This window comes from Esox lucius, chromosome 2, assembly GCF_011004845.1.
Source record: "Esox lucius isolate fEsoLuc1 chromosome 2, fEsoLuc1.pri, whole genome shotgun sequence".
In the NCBI taxonomy this organism is placed as follows: domain Eukaryota; kingdom Metazoa; phylum Chordata; class Actinopteri; order Esociformes; family Esocidae; genus Esox; species Esox lucius.
This window is the reverse complement of record NC_047570.1, coordinates 33793767-33820580: the sequence shown is the minus strand read 5'-3', so window position 1 is coordinate 33820580 and position 26814 is coordinate 33793767. Positions and strand designations below refer to the sequence as shown.

The following is a 26814-nucleotide window of genomic DNA, read 5'->3' as shown; positions in this document are numbered from 1 at the left end:
TTGTTTAGTGTGGGATAACCAATGAACGAATCGTACACGGATCAAAAACCCTCAAAATAAAAAAGCTGCGGTCTCTTATTTGCGACTTTCCCATGAGTACATTAACATAGCATCAGTTGCAGTCATGGAGTGTGAAAAAAAATATTGCAGTTGCAGTACTAGCGGTCGAACTTCGCGAACAACCCAGCCTTTTTTTTGATTCCCACTGGTTACCGTATCACTGGAAAGGTGGCAAGATGGCTGCGGAGCCGACCAAGACTGACATTTTGACTATTTTTAAAAGACTACGGTCTATTCCTACTAACAAGGTATTTAAAATGACACCTAACTGTCAAGTCACTAATCGACTAGCATTTTTGGTCCATTATTTGATCTTGTATGTAAACCTGAAAACAATTATGCCGGATAGCTACTTGTCTAAAAAGCCGGGCCACTGACCGAGCTTAGTCTCTGGGCCTGACGGCGACTTGCTAGGTGCTAACGTTAGATAGCTAGCTAGCTATTTTGCCACATAGTCATTGCCTGAGCCACGTATAGCATTCAGTTGGGTTGTTTACGTCGTAATGCCTAAAACCTGCCATGATGTTGCACTGAAACTTTCTGCTGGGCTAGTTCGCTAACATTAGCCAATCTGTGTTGATTTTTTATTTCAGCCAGGCGGAACTACTGTACCCTCGCTAAGCTAGCTAATGTTAGTACTGTTTTCACTTGTGACTGCGGGTGGGCTGTAGCTAACGTTGATGTAGGCTACTTGCCACTAGCAAATACAATACTTATGATATTTATTAATGAATGGCTAAAACGACAGCTGATTACATGTAATACGAAGTAGTAGTTAGTATTGTGTCACAGTCGGTATATGTCGGCTCTCACTGTCCAATTCACTGACATTTCTAATAGTATGCGTTCACTGATAACAAGCAAGGAGGAAAGCAGCAAAATAATCAACTTCCAAGATTGAGGGAGGATATTATTACGTGTAGCCGCTATAACCTTAGATATAAATGTGGTTTACAGCTCAAACTACTCCCTCGTAGATTCTGGTTCGAAGTCCAGCGGACGTTTATTTATCCCAGCCGTATAGACCTTTTATGTAACGTTGCAGGTTATACTGCTTCGAAACGAACGTTGAATAAGTCAAACGTGAATCGTCTGAAAGCACGACAACCCGCTATATTGTCAGTATGTGTGTGGGATAAATTAGTGACTGTCCAGGTGGTAGGGCGCTTGAACCTTATGCTCAGTTCATACATTTTTATCGGTGAATCCATGCACGTGACTAAAAGCACAAGTTGCACAAATGTCACTTTTCCTCTGTTATAGTGTCATCAGTTTAACCCCTCGTCATTAAAGATTTAATTTACCCAAAGAAACAAAAATCATGAAACCTCTATCTGTTTGGTGAAAAACTAGTAGTAATTAGTCATAGCTTTTTTTTGACTGGAGATTGGAGAGAACACAAACACGTTTGATAATGCTTCAAAAAAATATGACCTGCTCTCCAAAAAAGACATGGTATTGGCATGCCCAGAATACATCCCCTCTTATGTTGTTGTGACAAAATTAAGATTTATTTTGTTTAAATTTCTGCAAAGTACATACACACCATCAACAACTGTCAAGAAGCAATGCAGTTTACCAGTTTTCCTCAATGTCTCCTTGCGTTTATTTTGCCATGTCTGATGTAAACCTGCAAATAACTGGTCTTATTTAGGCCACCTGGGAGAGTTCTGAGTGGTCATTTAATGAAATGGTGAGTCATAATCACCATAAAACTTAGCGGCAACCTGTTTCTTTGCTTTACGCCGTTATTAATTTCTTCTACATGGGGATTTTTAGGTCCTCTTCAAATGTGGTCTGTTTTGTGTAGGCTTACAACACCTAAGTGTTTTGATAACTGTGTCAATATCTGTAGGACAAGGTGACAGTGTTGGCAAACGTCTTCTTGTCCTAATGAGATCAACTATTCCTCTCTATTGTGCTGAACATTTCAGCTGAATCTGGCAACCCTGTTCGGCTTTCAGTCTTTCCCCTGATAACTACAAGCTATGTGGAGCTATGTTCACCCCTGAATGAGACATGAACGGGGGTTACTTTCATCCTTTCTTGGCCCTCTCTTGTCTGAAAGTTTCTGAAACCAGGCATTCAGTACTGCAATCCTTAGGGGAATGTAGTTCTGTATCTTTTAGACTACAGCAACCACAACACAAAGGCCTAAAGGCTTTGAACACATTCATTTGTTTTAAATTTGGCTGATAGGGTTCAAACAGCTCCAGGTCCATATGGTAGTTTGGTTGAAAGAGTTTGATTAGGTAATTGTAGAAAGTTATGAGTTTGGCAGGTAGCAAACAGAAGGCGGCACAGTTTTCCTGTCCTAAAAGCTGTGTTTTCTAACAAAAGGGGTGGTGGGATTCATTCACACTCAAAGCCGAACCTGTTAATTTCCTTATTGACAGTTCAGCAGCATTTCAGAGAAGTGTCTTTTTTTCTTCTCCATTTCACATTTTGTTCCTTACGTTTCACGTATGCCATTTCTTTTACCTTCAGTTTTGTATACCAGCAATAAATACAACTATTTTCATTACAGAACATATTTCACAGCCGTTTGGATGGTGAAGGGATTATACTAGAGAAGGCAATTTCCAAAAAATCTGGCCTTGAGAGGTTTGGTGCACAGTTTGACTGGCATGGAGAAACATTGATATTTGTTATCCACATGCCCGTTCCTCTTGGATAGTGATTTTCCATGTCACTTTTGAACATCTGAAACAAGCTAGACCTAAAGAATGTAGACACAGTAATGCAACTATATATATATTTTTTGTCAAAATCTGCCCTTTGCCAGCCCACACATGGGTCTTGACACATTGGACAGAATATATCTGTATTGTGTATATATGCAGCGTTCCGCTTCTGAATCCGACGTGGCCCTCAAGCTCAGCCCTGCTTCAGAATGTGTGTGTCTGTGTGTGTTTCCATGCAGGCATGCTTTGACTGTGCTGCCAAGAACCCCAGCTGGGCCAGTATACCATACGGGGTGTTTCTGTGCATTGACTGCTCTGGCATCCACCGTTCCCTAGGAGTCCACCTCAGCTTTATCAGGTGACCTTGCTGTCCGTTTAATGCGCGCGTGTCTGGTTTCTCCAAATTACGCGGCCAAAAAAAAAAGGCGCACCTGTGTCTTGGATTCAGTCCCCTTTTAATTTGTTTTTTTCCCCCCCCCTTCATCTCAGATCCACTGAGCTTGACTCCAACTGGAACTGGTTTCAGCTGAGATGTATGCAGGTTGGAGGCAATGCCCACGCGGTAGGTGAAACTTGAAACCTCTGTCTGGCTGTTAGGAAAACGATGTGGAGGTTTACTTACAGGATGGTCTAGAGCCTGCCCCTTGTACTGAACAGTCATTGGCCAGTTACAAATGAATCCTGGCAGCATTGAAACATCATTTAGCTGGCCGTATGACCTATCCTACAAAATGGAAACATCTTACAAAAAAATAAAGACACCATTGTATAGTTTCGGAGGGTTATTTCAATTTTACAGTGTGTAAATGTGTAGTACAGCTCCGGAAAGAATTAAGAGACCAGTGCACCTTTTTCTTTCCTTTCCAAAAAAGTCGAAAAGGAAGATTTTGACTGAGGAACAGAAGGGTTAAAATTAAGAGACCAATGCAAATTGAACGCTTGTGTTCCTCACTCAAAACCTTCCTTTTCAACTTTTTTGGAAAGGAAAGAAAAAGGTGGAGTGGTCTCTGAATTTTTTTTCGGAGCTGTATGTAACTTTCTCACCAGTTTCTTTGTGTGTCTTTTCCGAGTTTAGACCGCCTTCTTCCGACAGCATGGCTGCTCAACTAATGACACCACCGCCAAGTACAACAGCCGCGCTGCACAGATGTACCGAGAGAAGATCCGACAGCAAGCCAACACAGCGCTATCTAAATACGGGTCGGATGTGAGTACGCACTGTGATTCAACGGGATTTATTTGAGGAAATATGATTTAATATGATGAACTATGATTGAACATTGTTTTAGTATTATGGTTTAATGTGATTTGATATTATGGTTTAATATGATTCGATATGGTGTAATATTATGATTTAATGTAATTTATTATTATGATTGCATATGATTTCACACAGTGATGCTCCACAATCCTAGATTCTGATGGTTACCAGCCCACTTTGAGCTGTTGTTTAAATGGAATTTAAGTTTGGGAAGAAGGCACTTCATAGGATCTAGTCTTTATGTTGGAAAATAAAGTAAGATATCAACATTACCTGGTGACATTTCTTGGGTTCTGAATATGGAGAAGAGGTACCTAATGGTGTCAATTACCCAAGTCAAATGTGATAACAATGGCATTTTTTATTTTACTACAACGGACTGCGCATGGCTGATCAAATTGTCATGGGAAGGACCATTTTAAATGCCCACTAATTGGAAAAAGAGATTTAAAATTTACAACAGAGAACATCCTTAAATTTCAATTCATGTTTATATACTTTTGGGGGGAAGAATACAAGTATTAAGTTGACATCTTGATTGATTGAGTGCTGTTACGACCAGTATTGTTGACTAATAATATAAAATGTTATGGCATCTTCTGACCTAATTCCACGGGGTCGGAGGTCAGTGGTTTTTGTTCATGGGGACCCCCATGCCGTACCTCTGTACACCCTGGTTCTAAAACCGCTGGGGTGGAAATCTAGGCCCTGGCTTTGGCCTTCATGCTAAACCGAAGCCTATTTTCACCTCTGCCCCATTTCTTATGGTCGTCAATACATTGAAAATGAATTCTGTAATTTTATTCTGTCCCTGTGGACCAAACTCCCATCTCATCTTTGTCCCTGCCGCCCATATCAGAGAGACTTTGGCCTGTTGAGTCACTGTTGCGGGGTCAAACTCAACATGTGACGTTAACAGCAGCATCAAGCAGTCACTTTCAGATAGAGACGCACAGGTTTTCTATTGGAACTTTTCACAAACATGGGGTCTGTTCATTTTGGCGCAGCAGCAGTTCAGAGTCGCACCGTGCCGTCCTTAAACGCTTCCTGTCTGTCATTCTCTCAGCTCTGGATTGACTCATCGAGTGGGAGCAGCCAACATGCAGCCCCGGAGAAGAAAGAGTCTGACTTCTTTGCAGAGCATACTCAGGTGTCCTGTTAAAATTACACCAGTCAAAAAGACATGCGTTGTGCGTTTGTGTGTGTGTGTGTGTTCAATTGCTGCTTCTGTTTAATGGGAATTCATTGTTGGACTTGTAGCCTTCAAACACCTGGGACGTGACTTCCCCTTCCCTGACAGAGCAGAACGGAGCCCTCACCCCCCAACCATCAGAGGAGACGCCCAAAAACCCCGACATCGCCAGTACTCGTGAGAGAAACGCGCCCCCGCTCGCCCACCCCCCCCCCTACACCCCTCATATCCTCCCGCGTGAGTCTTTCTAATGTACTTTTGAGGTAAATGTTGAGTTTGACAGTTGATTTGTGATGGTCTTTGACCCTCCCAGAGCTGGAGGATGGGCCGAGCATCGAGGGACTTAGCGGTGAGCCGTCTCCCAGGGTGACTATGGGTAAGTTCTCAGTCATCCCCTCGTTCTTCCTTTAACCCCCCCCCCCCCCGTCACATGAAGACATCATCCCGCAGCTCCCATCCTCCTGTTCGTCCTGAAACCTCCTGTCACGTGAAAACAATCCCTCCCCACACCTCTCGTTGTACATTTGCCGACCTTTGACGCAAGACGTCCTCAGAAACCCAAACTACAGAGTCTGTCGTAGTTGGTTCCACGTTGAGGCGGCAACTAGGACACATGGTCACGCATCGTGTTGTAAAACAGTCAATTGAGGTTTTCCATATGACTGGGGTCCTCTAACACCTCTGTCTGCTTTGTCCGTAGAGGACTCGATGCGTTTGTCGTCTGATCTACCACAGCAATCCAAAGGTGATTTGAAAGCCTTTCAAAAGCTGCTGTTAGCCCATTGGCTGGCCAGACTTTCAGGAAGCATGTTTGGTTCTGTGCTTTACTGACACCGCCTCCAAATGTTAGATGCGAGCTTGCGGCTGTTCCACCCACACTCTGTGCTCTGACTGCAATGTGTGACTCTGCCAAGGCTTTCTTTGTTCTGCAGTTCTACAAACGTTCACTCAACAGTCTGACAACCTTTCTTTAACGTTAAGCCCGCTATCTATACTGCCTTAATTATGACCCAGCGGTGGCTGCTTTGGAAGGCTACAGTGCCTATGATAAACAACGCCCTGTTCCCTTGATTTGGAAGGCTACAGTCCCTATGATAAACAACGCCCTGTTTCCTTGATTTGGAAGGCTATAGTCCCTATGATAAACAACGCCCTGTTCCCTTGATTTGGAAGGCTGCAGTCCCTATGATAAACAGCGCCCTGTTCCCTTGATTTGGAAGGCTACAGTCCCTATGATAAACAACGCCCTGTTCCCTTGATTTGGAAGGCTACAGTGCCTATGATAAACAACGCCCTGTTCCCTTGATTTGGAAGGCTACAGTGCCTATGATAAACAACGCCCTGTTCCCTTGATTTGGAAGGCTACAGTGCCTATGATAAACAACGCCCTGTTCCCTTGATTTGGAAGGCTACAGTCCCTATGATAAACAACGCCCTGTTCCCTTGATTTGGAAGGCTACAGTCCCTATGATAAACAACGCCCTGTTCCCTTGATTTGGAAGGCTACAGTCCCTATGATAAATAGTAATAATCTTCCCCTCAGACTTCGAGTGAATTTGTTGCATCTCGCTCCTGTAAATTATTTTTTTTAAAGGTGAGACCCAATAAGAGAGAGGTTAGTAAAAGCACAGAGAAGTGGTCTAGCCTAATTATCACAGCTAGTAAGGTATATCTTTATAAGGGACTTAAACATTGTGTGGGACCCACTTACCTGACAGGGCAAGCTGTTGTTTGAGTGAGGGCCATTGATAGAGGATGTTCTACCGCACACCTTGTTTCTGCATGTAGGCGCAGCAAGCAGACCGGCTCTTCTGGGCCCGCGTACCTTCTCTGGTTGGTACGGAAAATGTCACATAAGCTGGGTAATGACAATGCTTTAACAGTTTGGACTAGCAAAACTAGCCAGTGTATACAGTGAATTGAAGAGGTCCCAGCACAGGAACTTGAGGAACGCCAAATTCAACATGGCAATGTTTAGATCATCGCCCAGCTGTCCCAATTGGTACCGCTTAGATGAAGTGTGATTTTTGCTTTCCGCTTTGACCATATAAGTGTTCTGAACTCTTAATAAAGATATGATCAATAGTTTCAAAAGCAACACTTCAGACTGAAACCGGATTACGTTCAAAGGACTGTAGGAGTTTTTTATTATTACAAAGGGCTGAATGAATGCCAATACAATCAATATATTTCAGTTAAGTGGCTTATTTCATGTGTGAATAGTTTTATTTCAATTGCCACTCGGTAACCCGGCTAGCTGCTCACGTTCAAGCAGGGTGAACAGTAATCATTTGCACTGTAAGGCCTCAAAACATTCAAACAAGTACTTGGTTACGAATGTTAAAATGTTTTCTGTCCTTCAGCTGTAGTCCTGTAACAGAGCTGGCCACTGCAAAACATGGCAACAAGGTCTGTCTTGAAACTGCTTTGGTGTAGATAAAAGAACTGTTGGAAACGGAATACTCTTTCTGTCTGCCAAGAGGGTCCTTGCATCTTAACATTGTATTAACATTCAGCAATTTGTGCATTTTCACGACCGGGGGTTGGTCTACAGTGTGAGCAACTTGCAAACCGGGGTTCCTTGATCTGTCACCTGTGTTCTAACGAGGAGCTTTGTGTTACAGATGTGAAGCAGTCCATCATTGGGAAGAAGAAGCCCACCACAGCTAAGAAAGGGGTGAGTTATTGTCCCCGTGGAGCCCTTAAGTACGCTCTGCGGGGGAGCCCGAGGTTTTCCTGTCAAACCGACTAGTCAGCAGTAAGCATCACTATTGAGTCTTTTGTAGGACAAACATGCTCCTCTGATGTGTAATTTTGTCAGCTCTGTATTCTTGATATTCCTTTTGGAAAAGTTTGAGAACATTTTTGTGCCAAACATGTTTGACTGCAAACATTTAATATAACACTGTCCCTTTCTCTGTCTACCCAGCTCTGCTTAACCATCTCTGTGTTCCTCTAACCTCCAGCTGGGCACAAAGAAGGGACTAGGGGCCCAGAAGGTGAGCAGCAAGAGCTTCACGGAGGTGGAGAGGCAGGCCCAGGTGGCTGAGAAGCTGAAGGAGGAGCAGGTGGCTGAGGCAAAGAAACAGGCGGAGGAGTCCATGTGAGTGGAACAGACGGTCACAACTTGCCTGCTGTTTTAAAATTCAGTCTTGTAAATATTAGGCAGGATCCCTACACAGTGGTCCTTTTAAAGCCCTGGGTCCTGTTATTGTTTTGGCAAACATGCCTCCCTAGTAGATTACTAACTTGCATGCTGTGTAGAAATGTGCTCACTTCCTGGATATGCGTGCCAGTGCTTGGCATTGTTCAGCACAAACTAACTGCTCAACTAATCACAAACAAGTTTTTAAGACAATTGTTTCATCCATCAATCGTCCTAATCCAATAGTAAAAATTAACATCAATAAATTAATAAAAAATATTACCCAATGGTTCTCATTTGAGTTTTAGTATACTGTTATAACCTTGGTCCTGATGTGGGTATCAGGGGCGTGTCTAACCTGTCCAACCACAAATACCTTGTTTGTCTTAGTGTGGCCTCCATGCGCCTGGCCTATAAGGAGTTGGAGATCGACAGGAAGATGGAGGACAAGAAGATTCAGAACATGGAAGGAAAGAAGAGGGAGCAGGCTGAGAGGCTGGGAATGGGCTTTGGCAACCGCAGGTAAAAAAAAGTAATTAGTAACGTTTTCAAAGAACACTGACGTTGTTTTCATGGAATATGCATTATTTCAGCGTTCCAAATATGAACCTGTTGCCGCCCAGGTAATGAATTTGTGTCAGTGATTTTCATGCAAGTTTGATGGCCCCCTCTTAAGAGCCAGCGAGCGTGTGCGTGCGTCTAAGTTGTGTGCTCTCTGGATTCCAGCACCATATCCCACTCCGTGATGTCAGAGATGCAGGTCATTGAGCAGGAAACACCCCTGGGAGCAAAGTCTTCGCCTCGCTCCAAACTGGACATGTTTGATGAGCCGGGATTCACCTCCGGACCGCCTAAGTAAGTCGCTCCCCAGAGGTATTGCTGGTTCACAAAGCTCAAGTCCGGGTGTGCGGTAATGTTCTGGGCAGTGTAACCTGGATTCTCCTAAGGCATCCAGTTCACATTAACTTCTATTTCCAAATGCTCTTCAAGCCTCTAGTTAGTGACCCCCTGGCTACTTCTCTTGTATAGAGCTAAAAGAGATTGCTATTAACAATGTGGTAATATCTCAAATCTACCCCCTGATGGACTGGAGATTTTTTTTCGTCATGCTAACAATTGTTTGCTGTATTTCGTGTTGTTCGGTGCCTTTGATAAATAAACTTTGAACTTGAACAGTCCGGTCCTTTCAAATGCCTCTGGTGTATTCAGGCTAGGTGTAGATTTGGAATAGACAGGAAGTCCTGTATCTAACGGTCTTCAGATTCATTGTGTTTGTCTCCACAACTGGCCGGCAACATTTGGATTTCACCCTGTCTGTCTGTTTTGTTGGGACAGGTACAAGGACAACCCATTCACAGCCGGGGACGCCTTCAGCTCGCGGTGGGACTCCGATGGGGGCACGGCTTCCTTCACTTCCTCCTGGGCCCTGGAGAAGGAGGAGCCCAGAGAGGAGGTGACCACCTCTAGCATCCAACCTATTGGCGAGCGGCCCAGTCGGCGGAAGGCCGAGGTGACACCCGTGGCTGAGTCGAGCGAGGCCCGACAGAAGTTTGCCAATGCCAAGGCCATCTCCTCAGACATGTTCTTCGGCCGGGAGAGCAACGCCGAGGTAACGTTGAACCGCTGTAAAACAAACCAATACCAAGAGGCTATTCGTCAGCAGCCTCTAGATCAGTGGTCTGCTGCAGGCCGTATTCCGTAAGACAACGTTGGAGAGCGTTTCTGTAGATGATCAACTGGAAATGTCCGTGATCGATAACGTGATTGTGGCGTCACTCCATCTCTCTCTATAGTATGAGGCCAAGACGCGTCTGGAGGGCATGTCAGGCAGCACGTCCATCAGCTCTGCTGACCTGTTCGGAGACGCCAGTGACCAAAACACAGGTACCGGTCGGTCGGGTCTTTGCTCCGCTCTCTTTCTCATGCTCTCCATTCTTTCCATCTCTATTTTGGGCCTGGGGGTTTGTGGATGTGGTGGGCATGTTTGAGAGCATGCTGGCAGCTAGACTGAGGGTTGAGTATGCATACAATAGACTGGTTAGGAACCTTGAGCCTTGTTCATTGGTATCTGGGCTACTCTGGGGTGGTTCTGTTACTGTGGAGGAGGATTCGGTGTTGTGCTTGTACTTCATGTTCTTGGTTTGTTTGTTGTGTTGTGAGCTCCTAGATCCAATAAAGAGGTTTTCCTCCAACTCTCTGTCTAGGGGCAGGTTATGACAGTGTTCTGCCAACGGGGCCAGACATCGCTCAGTTCAAACAGGGGGTGAAGACTGTGGCAGGCAAGATGGCCGTGCTGGCCAACGGCGTCATGAACACCATACAGGTGAGGAATGCAGGCCGTGCCGGCGCCGTTCATTAGGAGGCGTGGTCAAAACACCGGCTACGACCGGAAACTGAACCGTGTGTGGGTTATTTTTATTTTTTTTCTCCCTCCGGGCTTGTTCAGTTCTGTGGTTAATTAACACAACGACCGCTCCAGGTTGAGGGACCCTGGCGTTTAATGTCATATGGTCATGAGACTCTTGTGATTGTGTCCTAGGATCGCTATGGGGCCTACTGACGACACCGGATGGACGTCTCCCACTTTTCAGAGGGATTGATGATGTCATAGTGGTGGGGAGGAGAGGGGCGTGGTCAGTCAGTCTTTCTGCTCTGACTGATCTCTGCTGTGATTGGAGAAAGGAGGAGATTGCCTGAATGGAGGGGGATCCTACACCCCCCCCCCCCCCCCCATGTCTGTTCATGCTCTTTTTAGAGACCATTTATAAGAGTGAGACAGTATTTTCTTTTCTTTTAGTAGACATTTGTGATTTATTTTTGGCAAAGCAAGCATTGGAAGGTGTAGAAAGTCTTTTTTGACAAAGAAAAATATCCAGTGCTTTTTTTCAACTAACGAATATTACTTTCTGTACTCTTTCGGTCTCTGATTTCAAAAGATATATATATATATTGACTTAAAGTATCCTCTAAGGACTGTATGATAACCAAATCTCTAAGTTGTGCTATACTTATATAAATTGTTTTTACGGTTTTCAACTATTTCTCACAATTTTAACAGACGGAGCCATGTATGTTAAACAATTCAGCATTCACCTCATCAGGAAAGAGAAGCATTAGTCCCATTCTGTTGATTATTTGTTTTCATTTTGGCAAAGGTAACTGTGGATTAAATTCTCTTTAGTGTTGAATTCATTACACAAAGGTTCATTATCTATGAAATTGTCAGAATGGGTTAACTCCACACAGCACGAATGAAAGGCCAACACCTTACATCTGACTGTCGCAGCCTCCATCAGTCAGGTGATGGAAACTGGGTGTATTTTCTATTTTTTTGTTGAAACAACAGCCAGTCAAACTTGCAGTGCGATATGAGTCGTGTTGGACAAATGGTTAGCTTTTCACCTTTTACTACTTAGAGTTTGTGTTTTTATTTTGAAATAATGTTTTTTTTTTGTTGTTCATCCAAACATGTCCAGTCACAGAGTTTACAGAATCAGACCGCTCAAACTTTGAAAGCCATTTTGACCAATCCTGAGAAACATGCTTAGAAATATTGAATTATAACCTGGGTCTGAATTTACTTCACATTTGTAGTTATCCCTTAACATAAGATACTTAAGCATAGGAAGAAAATAATGTTTCTGTATAACCCTGTATACTGTGGTTTCTTAAACTAGGGGGCGGGACCGGTAGTGGGCCCTGAACATGAGGTGAGTCACATAAAAATAACTAATATCACTTTAATATGGGTTCCTAAATTGAGATTTGTATGCTATTATAAATAGACTGCGCTCTTATTTTGGACCGTCTCTTCAAACAATTCCCAACAGATAGAACGCACAGACACTTGTCGGGTCGTTCTAAAACCTGTGGCTGGACAGAGCTTAGCTGTTGCTTAACCTCTTGACCTGGCGTCCTAGTGTCTGGTGCTCAACCTATCAAAAGGAAAGAATGGGTAGGAAGAGTCTGTCACCGTTGTATATTCAGTTGTTGATATATTCAGTTGTTTCATTAAGAAATAATGCCCGAGAAGGGGGTGTTATCTGGCTGAGCTGTTTTTAGGCACTACTCATCGGAGTGCCTGGACACAGCACTTAAACCCCCAAGATGCTTCAATACTGTTATCAACTAGTTACAAACATGATTAGAGCAGCAAATTAATGTCATAACCGTGGTATGTGTGTGTGTGTGTATATATATCTCTCTCTATATCATGGCGATTGGCCAATCAGGATTCGGTCCACCTAACTTAATGTTAGGAATATCAAAGGTCAAAATTGAATATGCTGAATGGTGTAGTATATCATATTACAGAGCCAATGCCAAATTCCTGTTCTATAAAATAAACTTCTATCTGCCATCTGGTTATGTACAGCATGTGTGGTGTGACAGCCTCAGAGGTGGAACTGCTACCAGTGGTGACACTGCGTCTCAGTAGATGGCTGCACTTCAGTCCTGCGACTTCAGAAGAACAACACTGAGTTCCACCAAGCACCGTAGCACCTGGTGTGCTTGGTTCAAAGTAATTTAACAAGCTTGTCTGTTTATTATGGGGGTTTGCCTCATTACAGTTTTTCTGAGTTTTATTGGTGCTAGCTGATCATTCCAAATCTGAGGCTGTTTCCCAGACTGCATCTTGGTTTAGCACAAGTTAAATCTGGTTGATTGGTGACAGGAAAGGCATGTTCAGCGTTTGTGGAAAGCTCAAGACAGACTGCCGCTCAACCCACCCCTGACCACTCACAAGTATATATATTTTCTACATTATTTTTATGATTGTGGCATGACCATGATGATGGGTTTGTTTGAACATTTTCACCCATGTCCTGATGTGGCCCTGCCTGTCCATATATGTCCCATTAGTGATGAATAAACCCCTAAAAAATGACTGTCCAACGGCCCCATGGAAACATAATACAGTTAATGTATTGTAGGCAACAAAAAGAGACATATTAGATTTGTGTCAATAAAGACTGAAATCCTTCACTGTGTACTCAAGTTAATTGATGATGAATGTGCTTAACAACACCAGGTAGAAGTTTACATGAAGGCGAGGTAATATTTACAAGTTCTACTGGCAAAAAAATCCTGCCTAAAGTAACTGATCAGGATGGGGACAGTTTGTCATTGTAGTTCAGCTGATGATGGAACTGTGTCAGAATAAAAGGAACAAACATTGAAAAACTGCCAAATACATTATTCTTTTCCACTCACAAACAATTAGTGAAAAGGCCACAACATTTGTTTCTCTTATCGACATTAGACAATTAAGTTGAACCTGAATTGCTGTTTACCCAGCAGCAGATTTTCCTGTGGTCAAATGAACTGACTGGGAACAAACAACAAGAATAACCAGGGTTTTTACTGCTTTCACTATTCAGAATTGGAACTACTGTCGGGATACATGGCATCAAAGGCAGTCACTGTGTAAACAATGCTATGGCAGGTTTGAATTATTCCAGCTGCCTGGCTTTTTCCACACTGTAAAAACACATGAACCTGATACATTTCCAGATTACTTCAGGTAGTCTGGCAAAAAAAAAAAAGCTAATTGGAATCAAATAAGGCTGAAATTACCATTGTCTGGATTTCCAATTGTCACCCCCAAATAATTACCAATATAACGAAGTAGATCAATAATTTCTCTAAGAACATACCATATTTCATTAACAAATGTTACATTTCCTCTCTGGTTCATGTTCGTCTGGGTCACATGCATTGCTCATTGGTACTTCACATCCCTGTGCCGTTTCTGAACTTTTCTTTAGTCCCTACTAATTGGTCTTTTGGTCGATTAAATCACATTTTTCAGAGCTGAACTTCAACTGCCTAGTGCAGCATTCGTGAGTCCGACCGCCCAGGACTTCCTGTGTAAAAGCTATTGTGGTTGTAGACTTCTGCAGAATTTTCTGTGAATGCAGTTCACAAACACTGACATCTCGCTGCAGTGCAGGTCTTCCCTGCTACAGACTGGATGAAGCCTGGCGTTTATGAGGTGGGAGAGACGTGGAACGCGCCAAGATCGCAATACTGACTGGCGAGTGATCAAGACATCTAACACGGTCAACAACACCAAGATTAAAATTCACATAATCAGCATCAATTCATTACAGAGCCTATCCGTCTGACCGAAGAAACAAACCAAATGACATGGAAAAGAAAAGGTTAATATTGGAAATGAGAAGGCAAGGCTCTGCGAGTGGCTATGGGTGCGGGCCTCTGAAACAGGGCTGCATTGGAGCTTATGTCAGCATCCCCAGTAAAATAGACCAAACGAACACAGGTTTCATTGGGTCGGAAAGCCTATTGAGTCCCTGTGTGTCTCTGGCTCTGTAATGCGTCAGTGAAGGTCTTCCTCTTTAGTCTTAATCTCTCCAGCTGGACTGGTGGATGAGAAGATCTTCTGACCTTCCAGCTCCTGCCTTCAGCCCCAGTTATAGAAGTAGATCTTCTGCCAGATGGGTAGGTATTCCATCAGTGGCCCTAGAAGGACAGGTTCACGGTTATGCTAAGCGGATAGGAATTTGCACACAGAAGTTGCGCCACATCAGACGAGAGGCGACCCCCAAGAAAAACAAACAAACGTGGAAAACGCATGACATGCAATGCAAACACTTACGAGCAACCAGCCCAACGCCTGGAACGTAGTCTGCCAGAAATCGAAGCAAGAGCAGAATCTTTGCTCTGAGCGAAAAAAGAAATGTACACGTTAAGAGATATTCCGTTTGAGAGAGAATTTCTCTAGCCAGAACCAAATTTTAGACCATTACATCTTTGCAGGGCCATTACAAAAGAAACCACAATTCTCAGGAAAAGATCCCGGTTTAGGCAGCGGGCTAGTTGAACAGAATATATAACCGTGTCAAGTCAATATAAAACAAAGCACTTACTCTGAGAATCTGTCATAGAAAGGGGAGCGGAGAAGGTAGTACAGAAGCAAGAAGGCTCTCCTCCTGACCTCTGCCCTCTCCCGTCGGTTTAGAGATTTAGTATCACTCATCAAGCCAAAACTTGGGAAGAGAACAAAGGAGATGCTTCTTTTAAAGAGGTATACATGCACAACACATGTTAGGAATTGAATCTGTGTGTGTGTGTGTGTTTGTATTTCTTTACTCATTTCATTGTGAGAAGAGAGCATGGTTACTAACCTGGTTATTTCTATGGCTCCTGAGATGAGCCATGGTTTCCAGGAACCTCTCCCACACATTCCCAGACAGAGCACTGTGTTTGAGATTGGTGCTGAGGAAACGTGACACATTCTAAAGCAGAGAGTGATCTGAAAATCGCTTGAGTTTCTGGTTTCCCTTAGCACTGATTTGGCGAAATACATTTGTAAACAGGGTGGTTTGAATCCAGAATGCTGACTGGATCAATGCCGTGGTATGAAACCATAAACCATGGGTAGAATACCACATACATTTTAACTCTAATTTCTTGGTATTTTAAGATGGACAGAATACTTCCAGATAAGACAGATGTATCATATAAATTAGAAATCACACAGCCATCTGGCCAAGGCACTTGATCACTGCCATACCAGATAACCTATCGAGGGAGGTATCGAGCGATGGTGTTCCGCATGATTCTTTTTCAAGCGTCTCCGTGGCAACGGCCTGGAGCAGGAAGGATACAGTGCACCAGTGGCCGCCCAATGTACATGGACTCCGCTATGGTTTCCTGGACGCCCAGGGCAGTGGGGCTGGAGGCCAGATCCTCCAACATGCCGGGCCTCCTTTTCCTACTGGGGGCTTCCCACAGACGAGCGTGCAGAGAGGGGGCTGGTCACACAATACATTTCTGATAAACACCACTGGCAACATACGAAACGCAAATAGTCATCACAGGAATGCGCGTGTGTGTCTGTCTCCGTGTGCGTCTGTGTGGACCTACCACTGCCCAACGGTCTCATCACCCTCCCCGACCGCTGGCCCACAAAGGAGGGGTCACCCTGGTGCTGCTCATGATCATCCTCTGTAAAGCAAAGGAGCTTGAATCTACTCTGAGAATATTCCTACAGTCATAATAGTCATATAGGTTCTAAACCGTGCGACAGTACATGGTCCAGACCCACTGACACAATGGTTCTGGCCCGACAAAATGGCAGAAGAAGCGGCAAACAAAAAGTTGCACCTGAATCTGAATAATCTAGTCAGGTTAGAACCGGATTGTATTATGCTGTATTATGCAAGAAAGAAAGTCCAACGTGCGAACTCCTGACGTCTCTAACCGTTGCCGAGCTGTGCCTCCCTGTCCAGCGGGGTGATTGGGGGTGACATCTGCATGCCAGATTTGTACCAGAAGAGCAGGAGGAAGCGCAAGATGGCTCTGGAGAAATGTAAAAAAAATACAAATAAAAAAAATAAGTAGGGGATATAAGTTAGGTGGAAGGACTGAGATGGAAAAAGTGTGTTACAGTGCAACATGAAATCAGAGACTCAACATCCAGGCAAACATAGTGCTTAAACACAATTGGAGACTCTCACTTAGTGATCTGGATGAGTACTATCACCAGCCAACGACCCGCCACCCCCCCCAGTTTGGCGGCCCCCATCTCCAGGAAGACCTCCACGTACTCCAACACTGACAGCCAGGTGAGGAGCCTCTGCTGAGAGAGAGACTGGACACACACACACACACGTCAGGTCAGAAAGCACTTTCACGTGTCAGTGGTCTAGACCAGTGGTTCCCAACCAGGGGTACTAGGACCCCTGGGGGTACTTGGCCTATCCACAGGGGGTACTTGAAAACACTCATGACACCATAGACTTACTAGTGAAATTAACATGAGGGGGTACTTCAGGGGTACTGAAAGCAGTGCAGAAACATTTTGGGGGTACAGTAACTGAAAAAGGTTGGGAGACACTGGTCTAGACGGCTGTGGTGGACGTAGCCATGAGGTGGAGATGAGGCTCACCACGGGAAGGGTGCGACAGAGCCCTTTGCGCAGAATGCCATCGTTCAGCAGCACCAGTAGGTTGGAGGCAGAATACACTGGTAACAGACACATTCAACTGATCATTCATCTCAAACACTTCTGTGTGGGCTGGATTGCAGTCAATCTAAGTTCAATTGTGAGGCAAAACCTACCCAATTCGGAGATTTCATGGGAGTCAGTAAACCGTCCTGGGAAGAAGATAAAAAAACAAAACAAAAAAAAAACACTTGAAAACTGTCGGAATGCCCAACTGTTGTAATGCAATAACGTAGCTAAATAATTCAAAGCCAACTGTTGTTTTCAAGGTTGACTGTTTTCCACACATAGAAAATAATTCCTCGGATTTCCCCCGATTTCAAATTCAAAACCCCCGCAACCAGTTCAGCAAACGTTGTGTCAAAACATTTGTTACCAAATACAACATGGATTGTTTATGCATGGATAAAATAAAAGTATACATATAGGTATAAATCCAGTGGTACCTCTAACTAAATGTTGTCAGTTAACGCACAAGTCAGTTAACGCACAACTGACACAGCTTCTGTACATTATCTGGAAAGATAATTAATGTAATTTTGTCATTTTTTGGAAGTACATACCGTGCAAACTGTTTTACAACAATGCAATGCGAAAAACACATTAATTCAAATCAAAATATTGGTAATAGAATTTCTATTGAAAACAAAGGTTGTAATAGTATGCCAGGCATTTATAGAATAAATCAGACGTTATCTGATATGTACATTGATTTTCAAAGCTTTAATTGCACTATTACAGATTCCAGGAATTTCTTCTAAATCCTAAGTAGAATCTCTGTTGAAAACAAAGGTTGTTAAAGTATGCCAGACATTTACAGAATAAATCAGACGCTGTTTGATATAATTTATGTTTAATTTCTATTTAAAACAAAGGTTGTTAAAGTATGCCAGACATTTACAGAATAAATCAGACGCTGTTTGATATAATTTATGTTTAATTTCTATTTAAAACAAAGGTTGTTAAAGTATGCCAGACATTTACAGAATAAATCAGACGCTGTTTGATAGAATTTCTGTTTAATTTCTGTTGAAAACAAAGGTTGTAAAAGTATGCCAGGCATTTATAGAATTAATATGACGTTGTTTGATGTGTATATGTCAATCAATAAATAGGTTATTGATTTTCAAAGCTTTAATTGCATTATTAGTGATTTCAAGAATTTCTACAAAATCCTAAGCAGAATTACTTTTGAAAACAAAGGTTGCATAAGTATGCCAGGTATTTCAATTAATAAGTTATTGATTTTCAAAATGGTAAATGGCTATTGGCGAATGTCTGTTGAATGTCGAATATTAAACCAATTTTGCCTCCGTGCAAAAAATACGCAATGAGTAGGCCAATTAAAATACATGTACATTTGGACCGCTAGCTAATGGGAATTGGAATTCAACGATCGTGAATGTCGTAACACTTTTTCGCCTCCTATATCCAGGTACTAAAAATGTTCTTATGTTGAAGAAGACAAAATTTTTCTGATGGAGATTGTAGCGTCATGTAAAACGAGGCCATGTATGTTAAATGTATTTTAAGAGAGATGAGTTAAAAGCATTGCCAGACAAATAGCTTGGAAAAAAGTAGAGGACTGAAAATAGGCTATTTTTCTTTCACTTCGAAGCTCACCTGCAATGAGATACGACAGCGTTCTAACCGTGCTCTCCAACTGTGCCGTTGCGGCTGGGTTCTTCGTGACATACTCCCGATACCGCTCTAAAACTCGGGACAATTTCTCAATGTACATTTTAGACATTTACCAGCCAACAAATTACCAGCCAGCTAGAGTTATTTAATATCTTAGTGCTAGCTACACAAAATACAACATTTCCTCAACTGAATTTGCCGAGAAAAGTTAGGAAAAGCACTTCCGGGTCAACAGAATATTGACTATTTCAAAAGAAAAGTGGTCAATATATTGCAAAGTGTCATAAACTGAATTTATTGTTAAACACAATATACATCTAAACATGACCAATATTTAGTATTTGTGCATTTTTGTTCAAGACAATGTAAATCACTGAATATGGAATTCATATTGCCTCAAGGTGCAAAAATACTTTGTGCCTCACTGAATGTATTGTAAGAAATAGTAGAGTCAGATCATGGTATCAAATCATAGGTCATTGTGTGCTACACCAAGCAAAACTATATTTTCTACCTCCTCTTTAACCCCAATGCAACACATTGTAATATACTGAACATGGAATACACATTGTCTAATAAAGCAAAAACGATTCTATGTGCCGCAGTGAATGTTTTTTAGGAAATGCTCAGGAGAATGTGTAGAGTCAGAATAGGTTGTCAAATCATAGGGCACTGTGTGCTAGGCTAATGCAAATTTCAAATATTTTCTCTCATCCTAGATTTAGGTGTTGACAGATAGGAATGCTGTGTCACAAAAACCTCTCTGCTAAGGCAAGAAGCACTACAATGATGACATAAAAGAGTATTACCTTTCAACTACTAACAAACATTTCTGACAGAGAAATATCATTGTGGTGAGACACATCTGCACATTTTCAGTTATCCGTGATGAATGATGATAATCTCACTTTTTTTCAAAACGGCACTGGCCCGGGTCAACAGAAAACTCTTGTCTGATTGTTGGAGGGGATCTTAATTGTACTCTGCACCAGTACTTGGATAGATCTTCTACCCCAAAGCGCCATCATAGCAACCGGTTGCATTTAACATGGGACTAATGTGTGCCAGGATATTTAATCGGACCAGATATTTAATAGATATCATTCTATAACACGACACTGTCACTCATTTAAATTGTCAGATACTTTCACTTAAGGGCCTTGTCAGATGGTGGAAACTGAAACTAAAGCAAACAAATTGCGTACTCTGCTGCTGGGAACGGGACAGGATGTTTGTCTGTTAGAACTTATCTACTGTCTACATAGATTTCCTTCTGTTATTCAAAGAATGTGGTTAGAGAAAGACACACAGGACACTGGTCACATACACACATACACACAAACACACACATATACTCTACACAAGGAACCATAAAAAAACATTGCCGAAATAATTAACAGAAGTTGTTCTTTTTTTTGTTGACAAAATACATGGGATTTTTATAATTGCTTGAGGTTGTATTCCCTGAACAGTGTCTGTTAGATTGGCAGAGATAAAAAAAATTTGAGGAAGCAATTGTCCCAGTCCTCAACCAACTCAGCACTTTGGTCACATGAACGCCTACCAGGTTGATGAATACCACTGGTGGATTTATTTGATTTTGTGCTGCAATTTGTCCTGTCGTTGGGCAAAAGCAGTAGAGGAGGAGGTTCGTCATAATGTATCATTGAACATAGATTAAGCATTTCTATCAACAAACAAATATTTTTGCATGTGAAAACACAGAATACTACTCATTATTCCCCTTGCTTAATTACGTCCCTTTTATTTAATGCCAATGTTGCTGGTGACTCTGTACAGGGCACCTGTCTCTTTCCCTGGAGTCAGACCGGTAAATACACTGACCCCATGCCTGGGTCAAGTTATATATACTTAGAGATAAGGGGAAAAAAATAGAAAATGTATTTGTTGTATTATTCATTGTATTTAAATATATTACCTTAAACCATCAACACACTCTCTCTTGCTCTATCTCTCTCTCTCACACACACACACTCACAAACAGGATCCGCAATCTGCAGCGGTTAAGCACAACAGCAGATCACATTGCTTTTATTTTGGAAACTTAAAACATGATTATTTTTTTCCTGCTAGCTAAACATATTACATACTCAAAGGGTCAAAGTACAAGTAGCCTAGTTCACAATAGGAAATGTTTTTCTGAGTAATCTTAACTGAAGTTCGTGCTTAACTGGAATGTTGGAATAAGCGCCGCAGTTTTCACATTTCTACTGTCAGTGGTCCATTCACTAAGCTTAGTGTGAATTAAACATCTGCATTCCAAGTAGCAGCAGAGGTACTGGACGGATGCAGGAATGAAGGCAATATATATATATAACATCGTCTTCAGATCAGATTAAAGTAAATGCATTTAATCTCAATGCATGACAGTGTTCGAGTCGGGTTTCAAACTGTCTTTCACTTTTGATTGTATTTCAACCGTTTGTTCCTAAGATCCAGCTTTGTTACGGATTTGGATAAAGTTTGGTGTCAAGAGTTAAATCGTAGCCATTCAACACTTTATCGAGAGGCTCAATAATGCCGAAAGTTATTTTCGTTACCTACCTCATAGCTGCCTTGGATATCACATGGATGTTTTTACAGTTCTCCATAACTCCTGTAAGTATTCCTGTTTGAATGCGTGTTTTACTATATTCTTTTATCCACAATATGGAAGAGGTGTTTTTGTATATGTATACAGTATATGTATGTTTATGTAAGTTTACACCAGAATGGCTAAATAAAACAACTATTTGTGATATGCATTAGCTTGCTGTTATTAAAATGAATTGTACATATTTGATAATAGGTAAAGCAGTTACAAATAGCCTTCCGCTTATTGAGATAATTTAACCTAGGTCTACCTCTATAAATGTACTGAGAAATATGTTGGACCATAACCAGGGCCTTTTTGAGTGCACCATGTGTTTGAACCTCTGTCACCAGGGGGCCTATGTGGTCAGGAGCATGACAGTGACCCAAGAACCAATACAATTACTAAGTTAATTATAGACATAAATGTGTACTTTAATTAAACTCACTGACTGCTCTCTCTGTCTTCAATAGTATCTGGCAAGGAAGCTGGGTTTTGACACGTTATGGATAGGCTATTTGCAAACAACGGTGGGTGTTTTGCAGCTTTTGGGAGGACCGATATTTGGCAGGTGAGTCCAGGCCAGTCAAAGGAAACACATTCTTCTATACTGTACCATTCAGGCTGCTGCCTCATCCCAGGCTGAGGAGCATATACCATTCAGGCTGCTGCCTCATCCCAGGCTGAGGAGCATGCAATGAATGAAGTTTAGCCAATTGAGCTTTAAAGTACTGCCACTTAAACTGAGTTGTCAGGCCTGAGTCCCGGCACATGATCGCTTGCGCAATGAGTCCAGAACAGTCATTTGTTCTGTTGTTGTAAGTTGACAGATTCCAATATACTGTAGTGAACTTGTAAGGCTGCTACTCGCCCCTCCAAATGGGATGTCCCTCTTTGGAGCAGTGGGTAGTGTGTCCGCCTGGGGAGCCAAAGGTCACGGGTTTGAGACACTGCCTGCCAAATGCCACAATACAGTAATATAGCTCGGTGTTACTTTCTGTTGCCGGTAGGTTTGCTGACCTTTTCGGGGCCAGGGCAGCCTTGTGCCTCTCCTGTTCTGCCAATGTGGTCTACTACGGGTTACTAGCTGCAGCTGACAGTCCGCTCATGCTGTTCATCCACAAACTCCCCGCTGTCTTCATGCACGGCCTGCCTGGTAAGTGCCTCTTGCCTGTTGTTCCCTTCATACTGGTATGCCCATGTCTCCTGTTTACTCTTAGAAAGGCTGCCTTCAGGGCAACTCAGCTTTGTTCCTGGGGGTCCGAAACATGTCTGTCCCTGGCCTAGTCCTCTTAACTGATCAATGTGTTGACTTTCCTCGCATGCTCCAGTCTTACTAAGCATGGTACGTCTCACTTGCTGCGGTCCTCTCTCCATTCCCCAGGAGCCCAGATGGTGGTGGCAGACCTTACAGAACCGGACAAGCGGGCAGCTGCCCTCGGTAAGCTGGGCCTGTGTTTCGGAATTGGCATGGTGGCTGGCTCCTCCTTGGGTGGTACGCTGAACACAAACTACGGGTGAGTGCAATGCCTCACGGCTCACGGATTCTGGTCCAAACCCATTCAAATGTGGCCGTGTGATACCACTTGTCTGGATTTCTCAGGGAAACCTTAACTGCGTGTGTAGCTGTGGGTGGGAGCTTAATCAACTTACTGTTGGTTCTGAAGTTTATCCCAAAAAACACTAAATCACAAGCTCCGCAGGACCAATCACAAGCTCTGCAGGACCAATCAAAGCGTAAGAGTCTACACATACAGAACCTCACTGCACGTTACTCACGCTCTAAAATGTGTGTGTGTGTGTGTGTGTGTTTGCAGCCAACAGAATACATTTTCTGCTTTATCTGACGGTTTTCATGGCCGTGATCATGATATGGTGACATCCGTGAGGTGTGGTGTTTGACATGTGATTTCACATACGTGTCCACCTTTTTCCTACAGAGAAGAAGTCAGTCTTTGACATGGGTGAGATCATCCGACTTATGAAGTTCCCTGGGGTTGCCAAAACCTTCTCAATCAAGATCTTCTCTGGCTTACCATCAGGTATGTGGTCTCTACTTCATCCAGTAAGGTTTAACAAATTCCCCCAACATTGCTGGCAAATTCTCTGGTTTTAAAGGTTTCCTAGTTTGAAGGGTTGTGCATATTTTCGTAATTCCAGGAATTCTCCAACCAGGATTTTGGGAAATCTAGTGAATGTTTGGCATTTTATGACTTCTAAATGTTTGTGTACACGCTGATGTTTTTTTTAGTGTGTCTCCACAGTATTGGTTTGCGTCAAGCCTTTTTTAACAACCTCCAGGGGATTCTGTCTCAGTTATCTTTCAGGTCATGTTCTCCATCATAGCCATGAACTTCTTCCAACTGGAGCCAGCGCAGAATGGCTACTTAATGGCTTACTTTGGGATTGTGTCAATGGTAAAGAGCAAGCAAAGAATAGTTAAAGCTTCATCACCTCTTTTCAGGAATCCATTCCTGGTAGAGACAACAGTGGGAATTTGCCAAGTTTAGAGATTATTTTAAGACCTGGCACAAAGGCAACTCTAGTGAGATGCTGTTGTGGTCCTGCTTGTTCAGGTAATCCAAGGGGGTGTCATAGGACGTTTGACGGCAAAGTATTCCGAGAACTCGTTGCTTCTCCTCTCCATCGGCATGTCAAGTCTGGTAGGCCTGGCTCAGGTAAATAGGATTCATTTCACGTTGTCATAAATGTACATTTGTATTCAGTTAGTCCACCACCGGCTGTCTGTCTACCCATCCACATCGACAATCAATGTTTCTTCTTCATGATGGGTCTGAATTTGACTCTCCCAAATAATTTCTTTAATGTGAACACATTCTGACTTGATCGGTTTTGGCCAAAACCACCATCAAATTCGATTGCTTAGATTTGTTAGACAATCTAAATATTTGTGTCTATGAAATCTAAGCAACTGATTTACAGTACAGTCATTGTACAATTGCTGTTTTAGTTCTATCACCTCTGATTTTTCACACAACCAACTCATTTTAAAAGTCACAGGAAGAACCGAACATTCTCCTATTAACTTGATTTATTGATTGCATGTTGTAATTGATTGCAACATTGTAATTCTTACATTTTCAAATCTTACCTTGATTAAAGACTGTAGCGTGTTCACTTCACTCTATTCAGATCACAGTGACTCTAGGACAGATTTGGCCTCGTGCCAATTTGCTTTGGGTAAAAATTTACATTTCAGTAGGACTTTCTGTGCTGTGGACAGTTAAAACAATGTAATGCTTAATCCTAATGAGCCTTCGACTTTGGTCTCAGAGTTAAAACATTTGCTTGCTCCCTGGCAGGCCTTCATGACTAACGTGTACCAGTTCTGCTTCATCGTCCTGCCCATGATGTTTTCCCTCAGTGTGTTCAATGTCATCACTGACAGCATGCTGACAAAGACTGTGCCTTCTTCCGACACTGGTAAGACCTCATAGCATTCCTGACACGTGTCTTCAGAGGGCTGATGCAGTGTACCAGTTGAACAGTGAATAGAAGTTTTTTCGGCCCAACTTGAAAACGGTTGCTTTCCAAAGGTTTTTGGGCTAAACTGTGCTAGACCGTTTTGACATTGGTCCTTCTTCACTGATCTTCAGGCACCATGCTGGGGTTGTGCGCGTCTGTGCAGTCCCTGCTTCGCACCATCGGGCCGACAATTGGAGGCATCCTGTACCAGAACTATGGAGTGTCGTCTTTTGGGCTCATGCAGTTTGCAGTGAACACGACAGTGTTTGTGTTCATGCTTAGAAACATGCCCAGTAGCAAAGATGATCACAGAAAATGACACTGTGAAGTGAAATACACAGGGCATTTTAAGTTGACCAAAATCAAATTTTATATTTTCAGAGAACTCAATTATAGTTCTATACTGCCAACAGCTTATGTCTTTAAATGTGAAATATATTTGTATATCTGAGTATTTTAGTAAGGATTCTCCATTCACTTAACAGGAACATGTTTGATAGTTGTTCACTGGCAATACCAATGAAAGAGTAAAACCTGTAGACAAATATACACTTTTGTATTTCTGTTGAACATAAGTTACATATGAGAGAAACAGACATTTTCAAAAATGTAAAGAAACTGAAGATACATTCTTTTTAAAATAATTGATATTCAATTTTATTTAAAAGGTCTCTCATTCCTATGAAGGGTGTAACAGGTCCACCAAATCCATGGTTCGGTACACACAGTTTTTCCATACAGTGTGAAAATGTAAATGCCACCTGGTTACTGTAATTTAAGTTGACAAAATTACAATGTGGGTCTCTAGGAAATCTAATTCATATTTAGTTGCAGAAGAACAAAACGAGCATGGCCTTGGAGGGCCCATTGGTCTAAGCTGCTGCCTCCAGTGGACACATACTGCCGCAGCAGAAGTTTGAATCTGGCCCGCCGCCTCTTTCAGCAAAACCCATTTTCTCTCACTTTCCTGGCCAATAAAACCCAAAATCCAATTAAAGTTTGTGACTGCAGACTACCTACCCACGTCTCGCTGAAGATATCACACTGGGACTGGTTCACATGCGTCATGGTAGTATCCATCCTATAATGTACCCATGACAATGAAATAACTTCTCTTCTACCCTTCTACCCTTAACGAACGAGGATGGAAAATGAGCTGGTTATATGTGGGGGTGTGGGGGGGGTGCAGTGAGTGTCTAAAGCAAGTATGAGAAGTCAATGCAAACTTATAGATGGACTGACAGAAACGTGTCTATGGGGTTTTTCTACACCCCTACTATAGGAAATGTCCCTCATATCCTGTCGTCGCAAGAAGCCTCTAGGCTAAGCCCTCAGCGGACTCGGGACAGTCAACCTCTGAACATGTGTTCTGGTATTTACCACAGAACCTGAGCTTTAAAAATAGTAATGTTTTACCCATGTCGGTGTCAAAAAAAAGAAGAAAACCTCAAGTCTACAGGTGCCTCCGATTAACACCGGTCTCTAATCATCTCTACATTGCAATCATGCTTCCATCACCGTTTTAGAAACATTCATTTTCTCTCAACGTTGTGTCACAATAAAAAATGATTGGGGGGTGGGGGGTGGGGGCGTAAATAACACCTCAGTGGACGGCTGTATGTTATATGCTGCCAACCAATAAAAGCACTTGTGAACAGTACTTTGCTGTAGAGAGCTAAAAACTACCATTGAGTGACGAGAGTCAGTCCAAAGGGCATGAAAGCAGAGGCTAACTAAGAGTTTCAGGGGACACCACATCAATTGACGATTACAACAGTTTC

The 26814-nt window shown here is 42.6% G+C and overlaps 3 protein-coding genes across 5 annotated transcripts; 2 read left to right on the top strand and 1 right to left on the bottom strand.

The window, feature by feature from the left end:
- The first annotated feature begins 121 nt into the window (after positions 1-121).
- On the top strand, positions 122-13326 carry arfgap2 (ADP-ribosylation factor GTPase activating protein 2). 2 transcript variants are annotated; one of them, XM_010895932.3, is made up of 16 exons: positions 122-308; positions 2984-3102; positions 3234-3306; positions 3820-3951; positions 5072-5155; positions 5266-5374; positions 5511-5573; positions 5898-5942; positions 7822-7874; positions 8164-8300; positions 8733-8864; positions 9069-9197; positions 9678-9951; positions 10136-10226; positions 10547-10665; positions 10882-13326. In XM_010895932.3, the coding sequence occupies exons 1-16, from the start codon at positions 237-239 to the stop codon at positions 10900-10902; spliced, it is 1653 nt and encodes a 550-aa protein (XP_010894234.2). In that variant the 5' UTR covers positions 122-236; the 3' UTR covers positions 10903-13326. The 2 variants fall into 2 exon arrangements, with proteins under 2 accessions (XP_010894234.2, XP_010894236.2); XM_010895934.4 differs by lacking the exon at positions 5898-5942 and having other exon boundaries at positions 124-308.
- On the bottom strand, positions 13249-19175 carry pex16 (peroxisomal biogenesis factor 16). The gene is made up of 11 exons (XM_010895935.3): positions 18937-19175; positions 17430-17465; positions 17257-17333; positions 16826-16959; positions 16570-16667; positions 16233-16313; positions 15974-16120; positions 15491-15563; positions 15233-15352; positions 14962-15026; positions 13249-14825 (listed from the first exon to the last, which is right to left on the bottom strand). The coding sequence occupies exons 1-11, from the start codon at positions 19061-19063 to the stop codon at positions 14767-14769; spliced, it is 1017 nt and encodes a 338-aa protein (XP_010894237.2). The 5' UTR covers positions 19064-19175; the 3' UTR covers positions 13249-14766.
- Positions 19176-20983: 1808 nt separating this feature from the next.
- On the top strand, positions 20984-25484 carry slc22a18 (solute carrier family 22 member 18). 2 transcript variants are annotated; one of them, XM_020055661.3, is made up of 10 exons: positions 20984-21573; positions 22021-22118; positions 22558-22703; positions 22932-23064; positions 23151-23284; positions 23488-23589; positions 23849-23964; positions 24124-24225; positions 24871-24991; positions 25165-25484. In XM_020055661.3, the coding sequence occupies exons 1-10, from the start codon at positions 21493-21495 to the stop codon at positions 25350-25352; spliced, it is 1221 nt and encodes a 406-aa protein (XP_019911220.1). In that variant the 5' UTR covers positions 20984-21492; the 3' UTR covers positions 25353-25484. The 2 variants fall into 2 exon arrangements, with proteins under 2 accessions (XP_019911220.1, XP_010894233.1); XM_010895931.5 differs by having other exon boundaries at positions 20987-21573; positions 23864-23964.
- The last annotated feature ends 1330 nt before the right edge of the window (positions 25485-26814 follow it).

Excerpts from the sequence above, each read along its gene's own strand:
- arfgap2 (XM_010895932.3), top strand. The coding sequence starts at position 237 with ATGGCTGCGGAGCCGACCAAGACTGACATTTTGACTATTTTTAAAAGA. Across the intron at positions 5,375-5,510 it reads CCCCGACATCGCCAGTACTC|AGCTGGAGGATGGGCCGAGC; the intron begins GTGAGAGAAACG and ends TGACCCTCCCAG. Across the intron at positions 9,198-9,677 it reads TTCACCTCCGGACCGCCTAA|GTACAAGGACAACCCATTCA; the intron begins GTAAGTCGCTCC and ends TTGTTGGGACAG.
- pex16 (XM_010895935.3), bottom strand. The coding sequence starts at position 19,063 with ATGTCTAAAATGTACATTGAGAAATTGTCCCGAGTTTTAGAGCGGTAT. Across the intron at positions 15,353-15,490 it reads GGAGCCATAGAAATAACCAG|TTTTGGCTTGATGAGTGATA; the intron begins GTTAGTAACCAT and ends TCTCTTCCCAAG. Across the intron at positions 14,826-14,961 it reads AGGCGTTGGGCTGGTTGCTC|GGCCACTGATGGAATACCTA; the intron begins GTAAGTGTTTGC and ends CTGTCCTTCTAG.
- slc22a18 (XM_020055661.3), top strand. The coding sequence starts at position 21,493 with ATGCCGAAAGTTATTTTCGTTACCTACCTCATAGCTGCCTTGGATATC. Across the intron at positions 23,965-24,123 it reads ACTTTGGGATTGTGTCAATG|GTAATCCAAGGGGGTGTCAT; the intron begins GTAAAGAGCAAG and ends CTGCTTGTTCAG. Across the intron at positions 24,226-24,870 it reads GTCTGGTAGGCCTGGCTCAG|GCCTTCATGACTAACGTGTA; the intron begins GTAAATAGGATT and ends GCTCCCTGGCAG.